The sequence below is a fragment of the Maniola jurtina genome, chromosome 16 (assembly GCF_905333055.1).
Source record: "Maniola jurtina chromosome 16, ilManJurt1.1, whole genome shotgun sequence".
Lineage (NCBI taxonomy): Eukaryota > Metazoa > Arthropoda > Insecta > Lepidoptera > Nymphalidae > Maniola > Maniola jurtina.
The window spans coordinates 13,507,419-13,526,612 of NC_060044.1; the positions used below are offsets into that span (position 1 = coordinate 13,507,419).

Below are 19,194 nucleotides of genomic sequence, written 5' to 3' on the forward strand. Positions count from 1 at the left end.
ACTTTTACTGATATCCCCCATAAGTCTCCTGTTTTTTTGTACTGTAAAGATTTGAATACCTTAATAATATCATGTGGGGTAATTTGTTCAAACTTAAATAGTACACTGCACTCAGAAACATTGCCCCTAAGAAGATTATAGGCTTCTGTTGGCGACGAGTTAAGGGAACTAGTAGTGGTAACTGGGATGTTTCGGAAAAAGTCCTCAAATGTCTTTGCAATTTCTATGTCAGAGTCAGTAATGTGATTGTTAATTTTAAGTTCCAATTTATTATTATTTTCCATTTTATGTTTCCCAGTTTCATCTGTGATGATTTCCCAAGCTGCTTTTATTTTATTATCTGAATTAATAATTTTTCGTTTTATGTGAATTGACTTAGCTTGTATGCAAACAATTCTAAATAATTTTGAATAATTTCTTACATATTGAACAAAGGCTGGAGTAAAATTATATTGCTTTTCTGCATACAAGTCAAACAGCTTATTCCTACTTTTATAAATGCCAACAGTAGCCCACTCACTAAATTTAAGATTTTTAAACAATCTTTTTTCTATGATTTTAAAAATAGAATTAAATTGGGAATTTATTAAGTTAAAAAAAGCATTATACAGTTCATCCGGACCACCCTGTGTAAGGTCAAGTGAAGGTAAGGTGAATAAAATATTATGTTTGAATTGCTTTACTTTTTTAGTAGTGACTGGCCTATACTTTACTACTTTTATTGTATTTAGTTGACAGCTGGGAACAGATATCATTTGTCCACAGTGGTCGGATCTAAGATTGGTGATAATGGATTTTTTAATAATTTTACAATCACCAAAAATGTTATCAATACAAGTAGCTGAAGTTGCAGTTACACGTGTGGGCTCAACAAAAATGTTTTCTAAATTAAAACTTTTAAATAAGTTAAGTAATCTATCTGTAAAGGAGGTGTGAAGTAAAATATCAATATTAAAGTCTCCACAAATCAATAATTTTTTTGATGACCTACATATCCGCCTCAGTGCCTCCTCCATGACGTCCTCAAACAGAGAAAAGTCACCTGAAGGAGGTCGGTATGCGCAAACTATAATATATCGCTCCAGCTCAACACAGGACAGCTCAATAGTGCGTTCGACCGAAAGATTAAGAATGTCTTTTCGTTCCTTGTAATTAATGTTGTTGCGGGTTATTATCATAGATCCTCCGCGAATAGCCTTCTTTCTTGTGAACGCACTTGACAATGAATAATTTCCAAGATTGACAATTAATTGATAACTATTGAGCCAATGCTCAGTAAGGCATAGAATATCAATATCTAATTTTTTTATAAAAAGTTCAATTTCATATTCTTTTCCAGACAAGCCCTGTATATTTTGGTGTACAAGATTAATAATACAGTGCTTGTCTGTTGTATCACTACTTAGTTTTAAATTTTGGCTATCTTTGCCGGTGAGGCTCTGTATGTTTTGATGTACAGTATTCATTTTACAGAGCTCCTCCGTTGTCTTACTATCTAGTTTAAACAAGCAATAGGGTCCCTAATAGTACATAAACTATTGCTTGAGTCAATAATAGAAATATTAGTACTAGAAGTACTCAAGTCAATACAAAGAATATTAGTACTAGAAGTACAGTTTGTAAAAGTGTCAAAAGACTTAGTTACAACACTTGTAACTGGCTCCTTTAAATTATATGCTAATAGTGACGCTATCCTTGTCTTACATTTTCTCGGAAGATACATACTATCACCGATCAATTGAAACTTAGAAGTAAACTTATTTGTATCAAAGTAAAATAAAGTGTCACTATGACAGTTTGTCAAGTTATACAGTTTTAAGTTCAATCTGTATATATAATTGTTTTGTTTTTTACTTAGTGTGCTAGAGTAAGGAAAAGCACACATAATAAATTTACAGTTCGTCTTGGAATGTAATTCCAGTAATTTTCCAAAACATTTTGATATGTCATAATTTTTGACCCTTAAACCGTCCCCAAACAATATAATAATGTTTGTGTTGCTGTCCAAATTTTCTTCCTTTAAACTATCAATTAAGTAGTCCAAACTAGCCCCCGGTGAACATCTATTAATCACTGAGTGTTGAACATGGTAGCTCAAAAGGGATCCAAACTCACTACCTAACTTATCCGATATGATTATAGTTTGTCTCTTAGGTTTCAAAGAAAGATTTGCATCCAAAGATGAAGGCATTTCTACATTACTTGGTGTACATTGCCCCGGACTAGTATCCAAATTGTCCGTAAGCAATATACTATTACTATGATTGTCAACCATAGCCACACCTTGAGTACATTGACATTTACTTGTTAATGACTCAAAACGAGCCATGTTGTGTGCACCTAGGGCCAACAACTCGTCAGCCACCAGTATTTGATCATGGATCTGTTTTTGTGACTGCTCATACTTATCAGAAATATATTTTAAAGAATCATTCAAATTTGAAATTTTCTCATTTAGGCATTGAACATTCAAGTCATATGTTTCTTGAATGTCTCTTATAGTTGAACAATAAGATTTACCCCCGACCCAAAAAGAGGGGTGTTATAAGTTTGACGTGTGTATCTGTGTATCTGTGTGTCTGTGTATCTGTGTATCTGTGTATCTGTCTGTGGCATCGAAGCGCCTAAACGAATGAACCGATTTTAATTTAGTTTTTTTTGTTTGAAAGGTGGCTTGATCGAGAGTGTTCTTAGCTATAATCTAAAAAAATTGGTTCAGCCGTTTAAGAGTTATCAGCTCTTTTCTAGTTTTCTTGTAGAAAAGAAGGTTAGATAACCGTTAGGTTCATAATATTATGTCAATAGACAAATGTCAAGCTGTCAAGATGGACGTTGCCTAAATACATAATTATTTATTTGAAAATGATGTTTTGGAAAACTCAAATACTTTGGATCGTCGGGGGTGTTATAAATTTTTAATTTACACTTGTTAAAATCGCTATCCATATTATGATTGCGAAAGTCTGTTTCTTTGTTCTTCAGTCAAGTTGCAATAGAGCAACGGATTGACATGATTTTTGCATGGATGGAGATAAGAACCTCAAAAATTTCATAAGTTACTTTTTATTCCGGAAAATTAATGAGTTCCGACGGGATTTTTAAAAAACTAGAATTGCGGGCAACATCTAGTAATAGTATAATAATTCAAATCTTTTTTGCAGTAAAAATTGTTTCGTTTTCATTAGCTTTATTAAACCTAGAGTTAAGTTCAGTGTTTTTTTTTAACTTTGATTTTATGAATCATCAAAGAATCTAGTCTTTCGTTATTATATATTCATAATTCCATAACTGCTGTTTCAATTCAAATTCAAATTCAAAATATTTTTATTCAATTAGACTTTTACAAGTTCTTTTGAATCGTCAAAAGCATCTACCACTGGTTCGGAATGCCTTTCCTACCGAGAAGAACCAGCAAGAAACTCGGCGGTTGCTCTTTTCAAAGTTTTGATATAGAATAGAATAGAATAGAATAGATTTTTATTCAAATAAACTTTTACAAGTGCTTTTGAATCGTCAAATAATTTACCACTGGTTCGGAATGCCGTTCCTACCGAGTTACCGATATACAATATTATGCCATGCAATATCTCCAAGAATATGTTATACTTACTCGTATACCATTTTCATTACCATTAAAATGCATACCTTGGTCTCTTCAACAGCCCGGCTGCGCGCATGTGACGTCACGAATCAATACCAACCCTCCCCTTGCCGCTTCTGTGCATGATGTAACTTGTTTTGGGGTCTTTACTCCAGTCCTATTATGAGTCCATTTCAAGGGTGCTCGGGTGTAGATAACATCGACCATTATATTCGTAGCTCGTGTAATTGTTAGCGGAATTGGGTTCACGACAATATTTTGCCCTCAGCATTCTCTTTTGTCTTTGCACGTCAATGTCTGCACCTATCCCTCCCTATACGGCATATATTTTTGAGTATCTTCTAGTGTTAAGTTGGATAGCCCTTCAGGATTCATTTCAAAAAGATGCAGGGCTTTGAATTTGAAGTCAAGCATTGTTAATCATTTTGGATTTTCTTTTTCGATTCACTGTCTTCCTATAAGTCTTTAGCCAATTTTTACTTAAATTAGTATATTAAAATGTAAATGATTTTTTCAAAGTCGTATTTAGTGTTTAAATAACAATAAAAATTTAAAAGCTTTAAATAAGAAGCATTTTTCACAAAATACGAGTTGGAGTATAAAGACAAAGCAATAGGTAGCTGTTAGTACAATAGAGGGTTTCTCAAAAGTATTTGCTACAGTTGATATGTCAATCGGATTTCCACTGTTGCATTTATCACAATGGATAATAAAATCCATTCCGTATATTCATTAGCTTATTCCTGCCACCTACGTAACGTAAATAAACATTGACACGTGTTGGGAGTTGTCCCGGGCATGCGCCCCGCGGGGCTCCGGATCGATCTCTCCTCGGCAGCTATAGCTGGTAGCTGTTGAGAGATGAGGGCGGGATAGTGGTGGGAACAAAAGACTCCTTGATTGAGTGCTACAGGGAACAAAGGAACACTGGATAACGTTGATTCAAATATAATTACAAAATCTTAACAATTTAATAAAAGCTGTTAAATTTTTTGTCATAAAAAGTATGTGGAAAGGGCGGGAAGGGCCGTGAAATCCATACCACGAAACAAAGAGACGTAGTACAATCGTTGATAAGTAGAAACATCATAATCGTAATAACTAATGATTTAATGAAAGTCTGAGAAAAATACTGGAAGAATCATTAATGGTACTTGAATCGAACCCTCGAATCGAACGTGCAACGTGAATTGATATAATTAAAGCCTCATACATACGTAACGATTTATCGTAGCGATTTCAGACTGTGCAGATAAATCGAACGTTCCTAGTGCCTCCACACGCCTCCGATATCGGCGTCGATCGGGCAGTTCTCCGCAGAAGCTCGCGCATTGTATTATCAGATTGTGTATGGTCTGGCTCTACTGGTGATGTAAATTCCATTGATGATTGAGTGTGTGGTTGAGTGTAAATGATTTGAGTGTGTGGTTGAGTGAAAAGATTTTGAGTGTGTGGCTGAGTGTAAATGACTTGAGTGTGTGACTTAGTGGAAAGGTTTTGAATTTGTGGCTGAGTGGAAAGGTTTTGTATGTGTAGCTGAGAGGAAAAGTTTTGAATGTGTGACTCTGAGCTCTGTGAAACTGAGCGATCACCGTCCACACGCAACGATAAAACTGTGCAAATGTAATCGACAACGATTTATCTGATAGAAATTGCAACTGCCACCGACGAACGATTATCGACAACGATTTTTCATACACACGATCGATAAAACTGCGCAAACTGGTCTGCATAGATTTATCGCTACGATAAATCGTTACGTATGTATGAGGCATTAGATATTCAGGGAAAACGATCAAATGACTTGAGTGTGATTATGACTGTCTTTCACATATCTGTCATCATACTAAAAAGAACTGCTAATTTTATTGAATTAAATGTTCTGCAGACAAAATTTCAACGAAACACCAACGCTTATTTGAAAATCTGTGGATATGTATCTGAATATGTATTTTTCGTCTGGTAGTAGGGGTTCGGTTGTTACTAGAAGAACATTGATAAAACCTTGCCTCTTACAATCCAAGAACCTTTAAAAAAAATTGTATCAAGAATACGCAACACCGAAATTCCAGTAGCCTAAATAATTATACGTAACGCCCATAACAGACGATGTTACGTAAAGATCCATTACAAAATTCTACAGACTGTCCGCTCCAGAAAATCAATAGCGTACCCCCAGTACCCAATGTTCGGGCGTACCTATCGCGCCGTTACTTTGTCGCCTCCTGCTTGCTGTCATGTAAAATCCATACTCCATATTATGTTGTACTAGCTTTTCCTGGTGACTTTGTCCGCGTAGATTTCTTCACCGATTAATATCAACAGATAGACATCCACTGCTGAACAAAAGTCTCTTGTATGCCACGGTCCGAATGCCTCGGTCTTGTGCTTGTGCCGCGCCGCTTAAATCCAGCGGCTCCCTGCCGCTGATTTAGGCCTGATTTAGGTTTTACAAAATCCCGTTAGAATTTCCCACATTCTTTTGTAGACCTTCACTAAGAAATGATTTTCGAAAATTCTCATTTTTAGTGTGGCTTGTAAACCATAATAAGTAGAGTTGACATTTTCACAGAATATGTATAAGTTAGTGCTATTGCCGCTATGAAACACTTGGATGCTGTAATCAATATACAAATCGGTTTCTAATCTATGTATGTCTGTGCCCTCCAAATGTATGTAAATAAACATGGCCGACACGTGTCGATTGCACGGCGAGAGAACATGGCCACCACGCACGCGTATTACAGGCAAGTTACAGCTAGTTCAATGCACGATAGCCGGCCTTTTTCAGCCAACTGTTTTAATTACAACCCTTGAAATTATTTATTGCCTCTGCACATGTAGTACTTACACTACTTACAAATTATTTTTTTCATGCCGTTTTGCATTTCAATCAAATCGACCAAGCATCAGAGACTAACCGACCTAGCCAAACGGGTTGCGAAGCTAAAGTGACAAAGTGCAGGGCACATAATTCGAAAAATAGATAGAAGTTGGGGTCCCAAGACTCCCAAGGTGCTACAATGGCGACCTCGCACCTGAAAACGCAGCGTTGGAAACCCTCCGCTAGGTGGACAGATGACACCAAACGAATCGCAGGGAGCTGTAGTTGCATTCAGGCCGCGTAAGACCGTGGCGCATGGAAGTCCCTGCAAGAGGCTTATGTCCAGCCGTGCGCGTCTATCGGCTGATAATGATGCTGAACCAAGCATTGTTTTATTTCAATCTCAAACGCCATCATCCTTCAGAAGCCCTGCCTATATACAGTTTGCCTGATGCTTCCATGGATTCAAACTCAAGCACAAAATCATTTATTCAAAGTAGGTACTATTATACACCTTTTGATGGTCAAAATTGTTAGATTTGTAAGGTGATATAGTGGTGATAATTAATTACGTAAACTTAAAACTAAAGCTACAAGAGATTAAAACTCAATTCAATATTCTATGCCCACATTTGATAGGCTAGGGATTGTACATCTTTTCTTTTATAATTTCCTTTCTTCACTCTAAATAGCTAGCTTATTTGACTGGAGGCCATGAGTTCCTTGAATGAAGATCGCATATTCATTTCTCACATTGAATTTCGAAATGGTATTATCCAAAAAAATTGCAGTTATATCAGCTGTAAATTCTGCGAGAAAAACAGGTCCTTGTAAAAAATCCTCGTCTTGATAACTTCTATGACCTATGATGACAATAGTGTCGCTTTATAGGTACTTTGTCTTTGTAAGCTCAATAATTATATTATTATATATCTGCTGTTGAACGCATGAGACGCAATTGAAAAATTGAGATTTTGTAAGGTAACTTTTGCTTACTGTGTCTTGATCCGAAGTAACTGATTCATTTTTGCATATACCCACAACTCGTTATAACATTATAAACATAGACCCATAATAAACAGGTTATAACTTATCTGTTATGACTTGTTATCATATCATAGCTACCCATCGTAGATAATAATAAAACCGTAATTAGTGTGGAGTGACGCACGTCTTCGTAAAGTACCTAGTACCTACCTATACTTACGAAAAACAATGAAATGATAAGTTTATAATACATGTAACCTAACCAACCTTGTTTCACTTGTCTGATAAAAAATATTAAATAGGTACTCACTTAAAATTCCAATTAATGTAACGATAAATTGTTGTAAAAATATGCCTACCTTAGCGAAATTGTTGTGGATGGCGATGTCTTTGGTATAGTATTACTTGCTGTTATTTAATTTTTTTTAAATAGGTAGTCAATTTACCGGAATTTATGAAGTCACATCCATGGTCTGACCTAAATAAAATTTAAGCCACGTGGATATGCAGTATATTTGACTGACACGATAAAAATATGTACTTACTTAAATGTATTACTTAATTATAGATAATGTAGGTACAAAATATTATAATGAAATTTAGAGGTAATAGTATCAAATTAATTTTTATTTTTAACTAGCTGACGCCCGCGACTTCGTCCGCGTAGATTTAGGTTTTTCAAAATCCCGTGGGAACTCTTTGTTGTTTGTTTTCCGGGATTAAAAGTAGCCTATGTGCTAATCCAGGATATTATCTATCTCCATTCCGAATTTCAGCCAAATCCGTCCACACACACACACACACACACACACACACACACACACACACACACACACACACACACAGACACACACACAAATCAAATAAAAAATTCGGTATAGTGTGGATACGTAGATACTTAGGTACAATCACCTAGATGGATAATGAAATAAATGAATAGAGCTTACATGTAAGTAAAGATGGATAATAAAAGGAAGGAAAGGAAAGAATAGATAAGTAGCTACATGTAAGGTAAAGATTAAAGATAGGCAATGGCAAGAAGGAATAGATAGCTTCACTACATCATACATGTAAGTGAGGATGGATAATAAGAGGACTGTGCCAGTTGCTGGGCAATAGCGTTCTGCTGGCTCATCGTCAAACCTTGCTTTATTATCACTACTAGCTGATACCCGCGACTTCGTTCGCGTGGATGTAGGTTTATAAAATTCCCGTGGGAACTCTTTGATTTTCCGGGATAAAAAGTAGCCTATGTGCTAATCCAGGGTATAATCTATCTCCATTCTAAATTTCAGCCCAATCCGTCCAGTAGTTACTAAACAAGTAACTACTAACAAGAGTAACAAACATACAGACACACACACACACACACATACAAACTTTCTCCTTTATACCTAATATTAGTGTGATGTTCCAGTGGTTTAACTGTATCTTCTGCAAATTGGTTGCACTATGACTTAACATTTGACTGATGTCCTCGATATGTTAGGAATAGATATCTACATGTAGGTACGAGTAAACTTGGATAGCCGATAGGTAATGAAAGGAGGAAACTCAAAACCGTGTCGTTTGTGAACGCTGTAGTATTCGATACCATCGCACTCGTCATTACCTGACCGCATAACTGTTTCCCCCGATCCTACGCATACAAAAACCGATGGGCCTTATTATTATTAAAACACAACAGATATGAGCGGCAACATTGCGATGTTGCCGCGCCGCTCGCTCGGCTGACTCGTCACGTGACGTCACGTCTCAAGATGGCCGCCATTCCGGCCGCGTTGCCCCGCTCCCGTCTTCCAGCCGAACAATGCAACACTCGACTTTGATAATAATAATTTTAAAACGCAACTAGAAAGGAAACAACTACCGAGTGAGAATAGATTGAAATTTAATGCATTGAGCACGTTCGGTTGGACGCGTTAGAACTAATTGTTATTCTATAACGGCAGCTGTTTACTTTCGTTGAATAATATCGGTTCCTCTAGCCTAGCGGAATCTATGATTTTTGTTATCAATTCACCTTAGTATTTTACCAAATCACCTTATTAACCCCCGACCCAAAAAGAGGGGTGTTATAAGTTTGACGTGTGTATCTGTGTATCTGTGTATCTGTCTGTGGCATCGTAGCGCCTAAACGAATGAACCGATTTTAATTTAGTTTTTTTTGTTTGAAAGGTGGCTTGATCGAGAGTGTTCTTAGCTATAATCTAAAAAAATTGGTTCAGCCGTTTAAGAGTTATCAGCTCTTTTCTAGTTTTCTTGTAGAAAAGAAGGTTAGATAACCGTTAGGTTCATAATATTATGTCAATAGACAAATGTCAAGCTGTCAAGATGGACGTTGCCTAAATACATAATTATTTATTTGAAAATGATGTTTTGGAAAACTCAGATACTTTTGATCGTCGGGGGTGTTATAAATTTTTTATTTACACTTGTTTTCATATTATAGATAGGTAACTATTCAAACTTTTCTTTACATTTTTGATGACGAACGACAGTATTAAGCGTCAGTTGGATATCAGGCGGTTAAAGTAAGGTTATCTACCGTTAGAGCTTTTGACTACCATAAAAAGCTAAGGGGATTGCAAGTGCAATAAAAGAGTTAACGAACCCTAAAATCGTGCAACCTACTTTGCCTTTTTAATGCTATTTAACGGTAATTAGTTTAATTGTAACATAGTTTAATCGAATGACACGCAATTGGCTCCTTAGTCGATTCTGTTTATGAAAAAACCAAAAAATGTGCGTACTTTCACTAGCCATGTTGTAAGAGATTTATAAAAAGTTACCAATACTTAGTCAAATGACGGTAACCGACAATAATTATGATAACAGCGACAGATCTAACATTTGAGTAATTAAAAAAAAAATCCAAACTCATGCCTGTGAGCGTGTCTTCTCCATTTTGCGTGACCTGAATGCAGAGAATAAATGCAGTGCTGGTTCTTCTAAAGACATTGAAGAATTATATAAGTATCTCCATTCAAAATATAATTATTCATCACAATTTATCGTGTATTCTGTGAGCGGTTTTGTGAAATTAATAGACCTACATATTTGAAAACAAATATCCAATATGTGATTCTGATAGTTTGTATTGCAGTAATTTTGACAAATTGTAGTGGTCTGTGAATAAGTGAGTATGTTTGTATTCTGTATGCTTATTATTCATAGAGATTCATAAGGCTTCATAGAGTTTTATTACTGCCGGCCAAATTTAATTTAAGAACAAAGTTGGATGTGCAAGTGATAAAACTCAAGGAAACTTAGCTGTTTTTCTTTAAAACCCAAAAGTCAAGACAAGCTTCAAAACATTTAGAATTACTTACCAACTTAAAAAAAGTTAGAATCTTCAAACTATTCTTCATTATTTGCCTTAGTGGATTGTCACCTTGCCAAGTCCAGCTTAAAGGAAAGTAGTGGTGCGATAATAAGCTCACTTTATATTCCGCCTTGTCAATGGTAAGATCTCAGATTCTTTGATTCACACTCGTCCAAGATTACTTATACCAACTCTTGGCTCTAAAGAGAGCTCGATTCAAACAATCCTTGATAAATATACATATGTAGATAAAAAAGTGGCCAATATGGTTAGAGCTAAAGAGAAAAGGGAGAAAAGGATAAATTAGAAGAAGAAATCAAACGGCTGTTTAGAAGTAGAAAAGAATTCTGATATTGGCGTAACGAAAGCCATCAATAAGGAGAATACTTCTTATAACCTTGATCTGTTTTCAAATGAACAAGAAACTGGTACCAGTGGTTTCATGGAGTCTTTATTTGAATTGTTTACAGATTATAATCATAAAGTAGAGAAAATAAATACTTCAGGGTCAATACTTCCTCGGACATGACTTATATTTTAAAAGAGAAAGTGAAAATAGGGAAATGTTCTGTATTTAGTAAAGTATTGACGTCACGACACGATTAAGACCAGTGGCAACTCTTTATTTGAGGAAAGAAATTGCTACTAACATTGTGAGATTAGATTTCATAACAACCTCACCCTGTGAAACTGGCAAAACAAATTTTAAAAAACCAACAACAAAAACCTGCAATTATTCATTGGATATGACCAGGATATGACAAAGTTCATTTAAACAGAACTGTGTAAGAAGGAATGAATAAGTTCTTTAAAATTATTCTTGTGTGCTATAACTATGTTGTTCTTTAAAAATCATTCTTTATTCTTTATCATTCGCTGGATTTAGGTTATCATCATCGATGGTTATCATATCTTACCTACGTACTATCTCATCATAGATATAAAATACCTAATTAAACTGTGAAAGTATTTAGATCTCCAAACAAATTACATAAGTAATATAGGTATGCGTTGTTGGCGTTGTCATTTACATCTGGTAGTGTTAGGTAGCTGCAATATTTTGTAAGTAATGTTAGTGCATCTGCCGGCTGGCTGAACATGTAAGTATCGCGTTCATTATCGCACGATTGGTATGGGGTGTTGCGGGGCGCGGTGCGGCGCGCGGGGCGCATCCGCGTCGGGCTAACGGCTCGTCCTCGGCGCGTCGCGGTGCGCGCGCTGACGTCACCGCTCGATAATGGCCGCCGCCGCCCGCCCCCCCGCCGCGCCGCACCGCCGCCGCGAGCTCAGTCTCTCTCCGAGCCGCCAGCGACGCGAGTGCCTCCACGCCTGCCGGTCCCCGCGTTACATGTGATATCAGTGTTCCCGTGTACCATGGTGACAGTGTCTTTTTCTACGAGTCAAATAAATCTGTGACAATTTTCAAGGGGATCGACGACGGCCGATTTCTCGCGCACCGTATTATTTCCGGCGGCGAGATGTCGGTGATGCAAAAGCGCCAGCACTGCTACCTGTGCGACTTGCCCCGCATGCCGTGGGCCATGCTGCACGAGTTCTCGGAGGCGGTGTGTCGCGGGTGCGTCAACTACGAGGGCGCCGACAGGATCGAAGTGGTCCTGGACACCGCGAGGCAGCTGAAGCGCGCACACGGGTTCCAGGAAGGACGTGGGCCGACGCACGCCAAGGGAGCGCACAGGACACCGTTAGAAGCCCATCAGAACGGAGCTGAAACGACTAACAGGGGGCAGCCCGCACCACCGGCGCACCATGCTCCCTCTACTGGATTCACTCTACACCATTCGCGACCAGCGACAAATGCAGGGCTCCTCGCGGAGTACGGAGGTCGCAGGGAAGAACATGAAGGCAGACGTATGGCCCATTTGCCTCTGGCTCACATCCCAACACACAGAACGGCACAGCTCGCTCCAGGGCTTACGCTTAAACGGCCGCTAGACGATGACGATCACCAGACTCATCATGAGCCTGCAAAAAGGCTTCTGGAGGAACACTCCCGACCACCCCTAACTCGAGGTGATTCACTTCCCGCGGTGTCACTTGCGGCCGCTTTTGCACCGGAAAGAGCGTTCAAACAAGAGAAACATCCACTCAGGACACCTTCCTTTGATGCTTCATTTAAATCCAATGGTAAGTTTTGTTTTCAATTTTTGCAATTTTATTAGATACCTAGATATGTTAAAATGTTTTAAAAGCGTTCAAAAATTAAGCAGCCATATCTTCTTATGCACAATCTTATGTAGACTGGTCGCGTCATTTGGATTGTAAGTTACTTGGCAATCCGTCCCGACTCCTTATTGATGGTTGCCTTTTCGTTGACGGTTGCCATTCCCGTACGCTCGTGTATGGGCTATTCCATGGTGGCCTTAATTTGATCCGCCCTTATAATTATGTCTTACACCCATTTTAATTTCAAACCAAAGTTATAGAGAAAATGTCACAGCGCAAAATTGTTATTTTCTGGAAAACACCTGTAGATCTGCCAATATTTTGAAACCTGATTTGTAGATGGTCCCTAGTTTATCATATTACCTTCTTGTTACGGAGAACCGTTAGGCATTAGTTTAGCACCGTTTACTGCATTCCTTTCTCGTCCAAGACCGTTACCGTTAAAATCCACTACGAGATATAACCATAACTTGATTTCAATACAGAGAGAATGTAAATGTATTTGTTCATGTTTGTCATCCTAAGAACCAGTTTTACTTACCGCTTGTTAATTTATCATCGAATAACCTAGGTATGACCAATAATGACATAGACAGTTTAAACAGCATTAATCATGTTTTCCGAATAGGTACTTAAATCTACAGTTACTTAACACAAATAATGGCAACATTATTAAAACGAGGTGATGTAAGGCAGTTAGAATTTCGCTGTTTACTAATAACAGTGCAGATAAACAATTTAAAAATAGCCATAAGTAGAAATGTAATAGTCACGCTCGGCGCGATAACGCCGGCGATAGCGAAGCGGGTACGTGCTGCTGGGAATTGTTGAATGTTTTGCGCAAGCGTTCGCCGAGGGGTTCGTATGTAGGTAGGTGCATTAACTCGGTCCATAAATACAGAACCGGTCGGACTGGTCGAGCGACTGAGCGTTCTGGAAAGCGGCCTCTCGCACACCAGCGCGGCCGCGGCGTACGAGCGCCGACACCCACGTAATGCGGCCGCGGCTCCGTGAAATGCATGCACGACGACGGCGCGGCGGCGCGGCAACGTCGCGTGACGACATTTTCGCTCGCGTACGTATGTTAGGCCGAAGGCGAAAAAATATTATAGCGCCTGCCTACGCTTGGCAGAGTCGCCCGACCACATTCCGTTGGCGTGTGTGTAGGGAGCGCGCCACGACTCGCCGGCCAAAAAGGTCGCGTGACGTCACCGCCGCCATATGGGCCGCGCCTGTCCGCCGTCGCCCGCCGCCCGTCCGCAGCCGGCCATCACTCACGCCCTTCCGCACGTTACTCTAATAAATTATCTGTTTACGTTCCATTTCATTGTGACAGTTGATGCGACGCGTTTCACTCGCTACGTGCTCGGCAATCAACGCCGGCAGAGCAGCTGCCTCGTGCTCCTTTGTTTTACTTGGTACCGATGATCTTTGAAAACCCTTTATTCCGATCCCAGTTCTTGATGAACAGGCAAACAAAGATATTTCATATACGACGTATTGTTAGGTTATTTGTTCTGTTTTATTTTTGCAATAACGCTTTTTGGGGTTCGGCTTCCTCAATTCTTTATTGCTACTTCTGTTCTTTACTTTTTCCAAGTTCATTTTCCCAATTCAATATGAAATTTATACCTTTCAAAAGGTTTACAAAATTTCCAAAGCTAATTTGCAAACACCACGTACATTGCGCGAACAAATGCACACATGGAAAGTGGGTAGCTAGTAGGTACATCGGATACGCGATGTTTGGCAACGCCGCGCTGAAGCGTTGAAGTGTGCCACTCGTTCTCGTACAAGCACACTTACCTACCCGTCTGCCGCCTCAGTTAGCCCAAGGCGCAGGGTGACACATCGAGGCGCTACGTAAGCGCGTGTTAACACACAATGCTATTTATAAGGTGTGTGCGTGTGCGAACGTGTGTTTACTATCCGTCCACCACAAGCGATGTGTCATCCTGCATCCAACATTGAATGTGAGGTTATTCGGCCGAATTGAATTAATGATGTCGTCGACGACGCTTCGAAAGTGGCACTTTGTTAGGCTACGGAGTACTGAATTACTGACACAGTCCTCGTGCCAACGTGCATTCGAAATCTTGCCAAATTAAACGTGATGACGTTGCTCTGCGAAAAGGCTAAAGCGGCCGTTTGCTGGTTAAAACATCTTCTGGTTTGTCGCTACGCTCTTGACAGAGCGGTCGTGGTCGTCACTGCAGTGCTGTAGCGCGCTAAACAATGCGTCTCCATTCCTCCCTGATGGCTGCCTTCCTGGTGCACTCATGTAAGGGGACGTCCATTACAGCCCCCACTTGATTTGTCCATCGAAAAACATGATGCCCTGTTTAAAATGCACAAGAAATAGGTTACACCGAATACGTGACTGCATAATCAGGCATGATGCAATTACTGTGCGTTTGGTCTAATTGACGTTGAGCTACATAATATTTTGTTATATTTTCCTTATTTGGACGGCTTTTAAAACATTTTTCCATAATCACCGTATAAATATGTCTTTAGCTTACACAAAGTAGCTAATAATTGGATTCTCTGAATAATTGGATTTTTCAGAATTCCAGTTTCGGTATCTACAGTTATATTAACTGGGCATATTATCGGTAACCATAAGACAAAGCTTTGAGTGATTTAATTTAGTATCTGGCAATGTTTGTTAAATGTGCAATTTGTTCAGGATACGCAAACAGCGCTCCACTCACAAACGGCTCAGCGGGATCACCCCTGGGCCGCACGGCCGGCTCTCCGCCGGTGACCGGCGCTAACACTGGCCCGTCGCCCATGGCCGCCCTCATGTCTGTGACTGACACCCTGCCGCCGGGGTCGCCGCGCTCGGCCGGAGGCTCACCGCCACAACCTCCGCCGCAGCGTTCGGCTAGCCGATCCAGCCAACATTCGCCCAACTCATCAGGTAAGAATTCATTCTGTCACTGATTCAGTCTAACTTGAGATTGTTGAAAATCCTAACTACCGAGGTGCTAACCTCCAAGAATAGATTGCCCAGTAAATGGCTATTTGTTGGGAATTGGAATTATCTGTGTCCAATGATTTGGGCATACCCAATTTAACTTTGCATTCTGTTCCGTTTCGTCCTTTTCACTTTGTGTTTATGTTTTGTGAGTTGTTCCGAACGGTTCTCGTGATTCGTAGTACTGTGGGTCGGACTCGGGCGGGCGTCCGACGCCGGCGCGGCGCCCGACGACCGCTCCCCGCGCTACAGTCTGCACTGGACAGAGCCCGTAGAGTAGATGGTAGCAGACGTAGCTAACGTTGTGTGGTCCGGCAGGGTCGAACGGCGGGCGGCGGTCGTCGGGCTCGCGGCACGTGTCGTCCACCACGTCGGTGTCGTCGACGGAGGCGGGCGAGGGCGCCGAGGGCGCGCCGGCGCCCGCGCCGCTGCTCAAGTGCACGCTGTGCCAGGAGCGGCTCGAGGACACGCACTTCGTGCAGTGCCCCAGCCAGCCGCACCACAAGTTCTGCTTCCCCTGCTCGCGCGACTCCATCAAGCGCCAGCAAGGATCCGAGGTGAGTCCCTTCCCTCGTTCGTTCGTGAGATACGTACGCGTCCGATAGCCGACACGTATACTAACCGAGCCTCGTTGTCGCAGGTGTACTGTCCGAGCGGGGAGAAGTGCCCGCTGGCCAACTCGACGGTGCCGTGGGCGTTCATGCAGGGCGAGATCGCCACGATCCTCGGCGAGGAGTTCAAGCCGAAGAAGGAGCGGGAGACCTAGGGCAGCGCGGCGCCGCCCCGACTTTACCTCTTGTCCCTCTCGCTGTGAAGCGCAGAGGCGTGGCGCCGGAGAGCGCTCGCGGCCGCAGCGCCGCGCGCAGGCTCTGTTGGGAACGTGTCCGTGACGTGACGAACCGATCACTTGTACATACCTTGTAAATAAGTAGGCTCGAATCGGACTCGGCTCTCCGCCGATATGAACCGTATTCAGCGTACTGGGTCTATCCCTCGCTCGTTATCGGGAAACGTTTAAGTGTTATAATGCGATGTTAGTAATGCAATATTCTGAATATAGTACATATCTGTTTTCGAAGATTTTACGATTTTTGTCTTGACGCGTTGGGGAGCGTCGTTCCCGGAAGCGGTGTTTTGTCTGGAGCTGTCACTCTCGAGGCGCGTGCGCGGCCGCCGTGCGTCGGTCGCGTCGACGCATCGAGAGATGGGATTTCTTGGGATGCCATTTTCTTAGTTACCTTTAGGTCCCGAACCATAGTTGACTTGGCATTTATTTATATTGTGATTGTATACACTATACGAGTATTATGCGATATATTATGATCATGACATATTCTGTGTAGCCGAGTTCGGCCTGTGAAGACGTAGTTTGGGATGTGAGTACGTGTACAGTTGTAGCTCGATGTATATTTGTATGTATTACAATCGGCGCATGAGGAGTAGTGTTACTTTATATTACGAAGCGATTTATTCAGAGTGGCTCGAGTTCCGTTACTGTATTCATTCGGCGACAAGATTCGGCCAGAAGATGACTTTTGTTTAGTTTAGCGCGGGGGCGTTACGCGTTGTGTTGCGACTGGTAATCATTCAAAATTTGTAGTTTTTCTCGTTTGGCTCTGGGGAGCTTCGGGGGCTGGGTGGTGGCCGGGCGGTGGCCGAAGGCCGCGGGGTGGGCGGGAGCGCTTGTGCGCTGAGGCGTAGCTAGTCATTTGTGAAATGTCAAATCGTCAGATCCGCGGGCACGCGGCCGTTATAGGAACTCTTAAAACTCGCTGCTATATTTGTATAAAGTGAAGTAATTATCATTATATTATTATTATTATATATGTCATAAAGTTATACAGTTGGTAGTGTGTCAATTTCGAAGGCTATCAGATGACGGTCGTTTGGCTTTGCGTTCTGCTTTCGCACGTTTACTTGGCTTTGGTCCTAGTTTGTGAAGCCTGCACTGAGGCTCTGGCGTGGCACGAGCCGGCGGCGGGCTCCGAGCCGGTCAGCGGTCCGTGCCACTGTCTGACACTTGAACTGTCGCGCTGGTGGTGTCGTCCGTGGGGAGTCGTTATCGTCGGTCGTCGTGTGTATAGCCTCGTCTATGCGTGTTATCTATCGCCGTACCGTTAACGAGACGCGGCGTCGTTAAATACTGCGTATTTACTGAACATTCAATCAAATTGATATGTCCATTATTTATTTTAGATATTCGTGTACATATACGTACGTTGTATATACTTCGTCTACTTGTAAATAATTTAGATATCGGCGGCATAATTGCCCAGTCAGTATTACTAAGTACTGTGAACATTGTAGTTATTTATATAGATCGCATTGTTTTGTTACATGGAACTTGTATTGACGTTTCTTTATCATCACACGTAGCTGTTATTTAGCGATTTATTCTCGTTTATATCTACTCCTGTCGCATGCATTTTATCATTCTCGGGTCCCGTCGTGCCCTTTGCGTAATAAGAAAACTTAACAATATGTGCCTATGATTTGTTCACAGAAAAATATATTTATCCGTTTTGATGATGTCATTAAAGAACCATTAATTAATGCAAAGAAGCTACTCTATCGATGTTTTTAATCATGCTTTTTATTTATATTGTATTCATTTTTATTAACAAGCATGCATAATTTTATAGGAGCTACATAAAGTTCTGATAGATTTCGAAATTGATTATTTATTAGTATCAGAATTTTGCCCGAGCTGGGGGTTGTAAACTTGTAACGGAAAAAACTTCGCCAAAGTATGGCAAATAGTGACATTGTAAGCACAAACTGTGCGTCTTTTTTACGCCTCTGAGATGTTAAATGTTTTCTTTAGTTATAGTAACAGAGGATTCAGTCATAACTTTTCGGATTACTTTGTGCTTTATTAATATTGTTAATTTTGTAATAAATAATATAGATGTAACACAGTAATAAATAAAGTTGTTTTTAGGTATGCCTCGAGGGTAGTTTTAGGGCCCTTGTTTCATAATGTTGTTATTAGGAATTAAGAAGAAACTTTGTGATTTTACCGACACTTTTAGACTACATTTAACATCTCCGAGTGTTATAGTCCGCCTTTATCGATAGGCTTGTTTGTAGAACGACGGACATTCGTCGGAAATATTATGAGACTTGTATCTTTCTTACTGTAAGCAGCAAATGAAATGCTTCGATTAAGACGTTAATGTAAATGTTGGTGAAATACAATTGATGTGATTTTGTAACATTGCCCTTTCATTTTGTGCTATCCCTATTCCCTATCCTGAAAACAAGAACTCGTATGGAAATATGAAGTTAATGAA

The 19,194-nt window shown here is 40.5% G+C and overlaps 1 protein-coding gene across 4 annotated transcripts in view; it reads left to right on the top strand.

Moving 5' to 3' along the window:
• The window catches only part of LOC123873059 (interferon regulatory factor 2-binding protein-like A), a 112,465-nt gene that overhangs the window by 87,247 nt on the left and 6,024 nt on the right, over positions 1 to 19,194 (top strand). The window contains exons 1-4 of one of the 4 annotated variants that reach the window (XM_045917737.1): positions 11,926 to 12,882; positions 15,611 to 15,844; positions 16,220 to 16,458; positions 16,542 to 19,116. The exons of 2 other annotated variants lie outside the window; for them this stretch is intronic. In XM_045917737.1, the coding sequence (XP_045773693.1) occupies positions 12,216 to 12,882; positions 15,611 to 15,844; positions 16,220 to 16,458; positions 16,542 to 16,667 (1,266 nt within the window). In that variant the 5' untranslated portion in view covers positions 11,926 to 12,215 and the 3' untranslated portion in view covers positions 16,668 to 19,116. Of the gene's footprint in view, positions 1 to 11,925; positions 12,883 to 15,610; positions 15,845 to 16,219; positions 16,459 to 16,541; positions 19,117 to 19,194 lie in introns of those variants that run through there. One more of the 4 variants, XM_045917736.1, reaches the window with a different exon arrangement.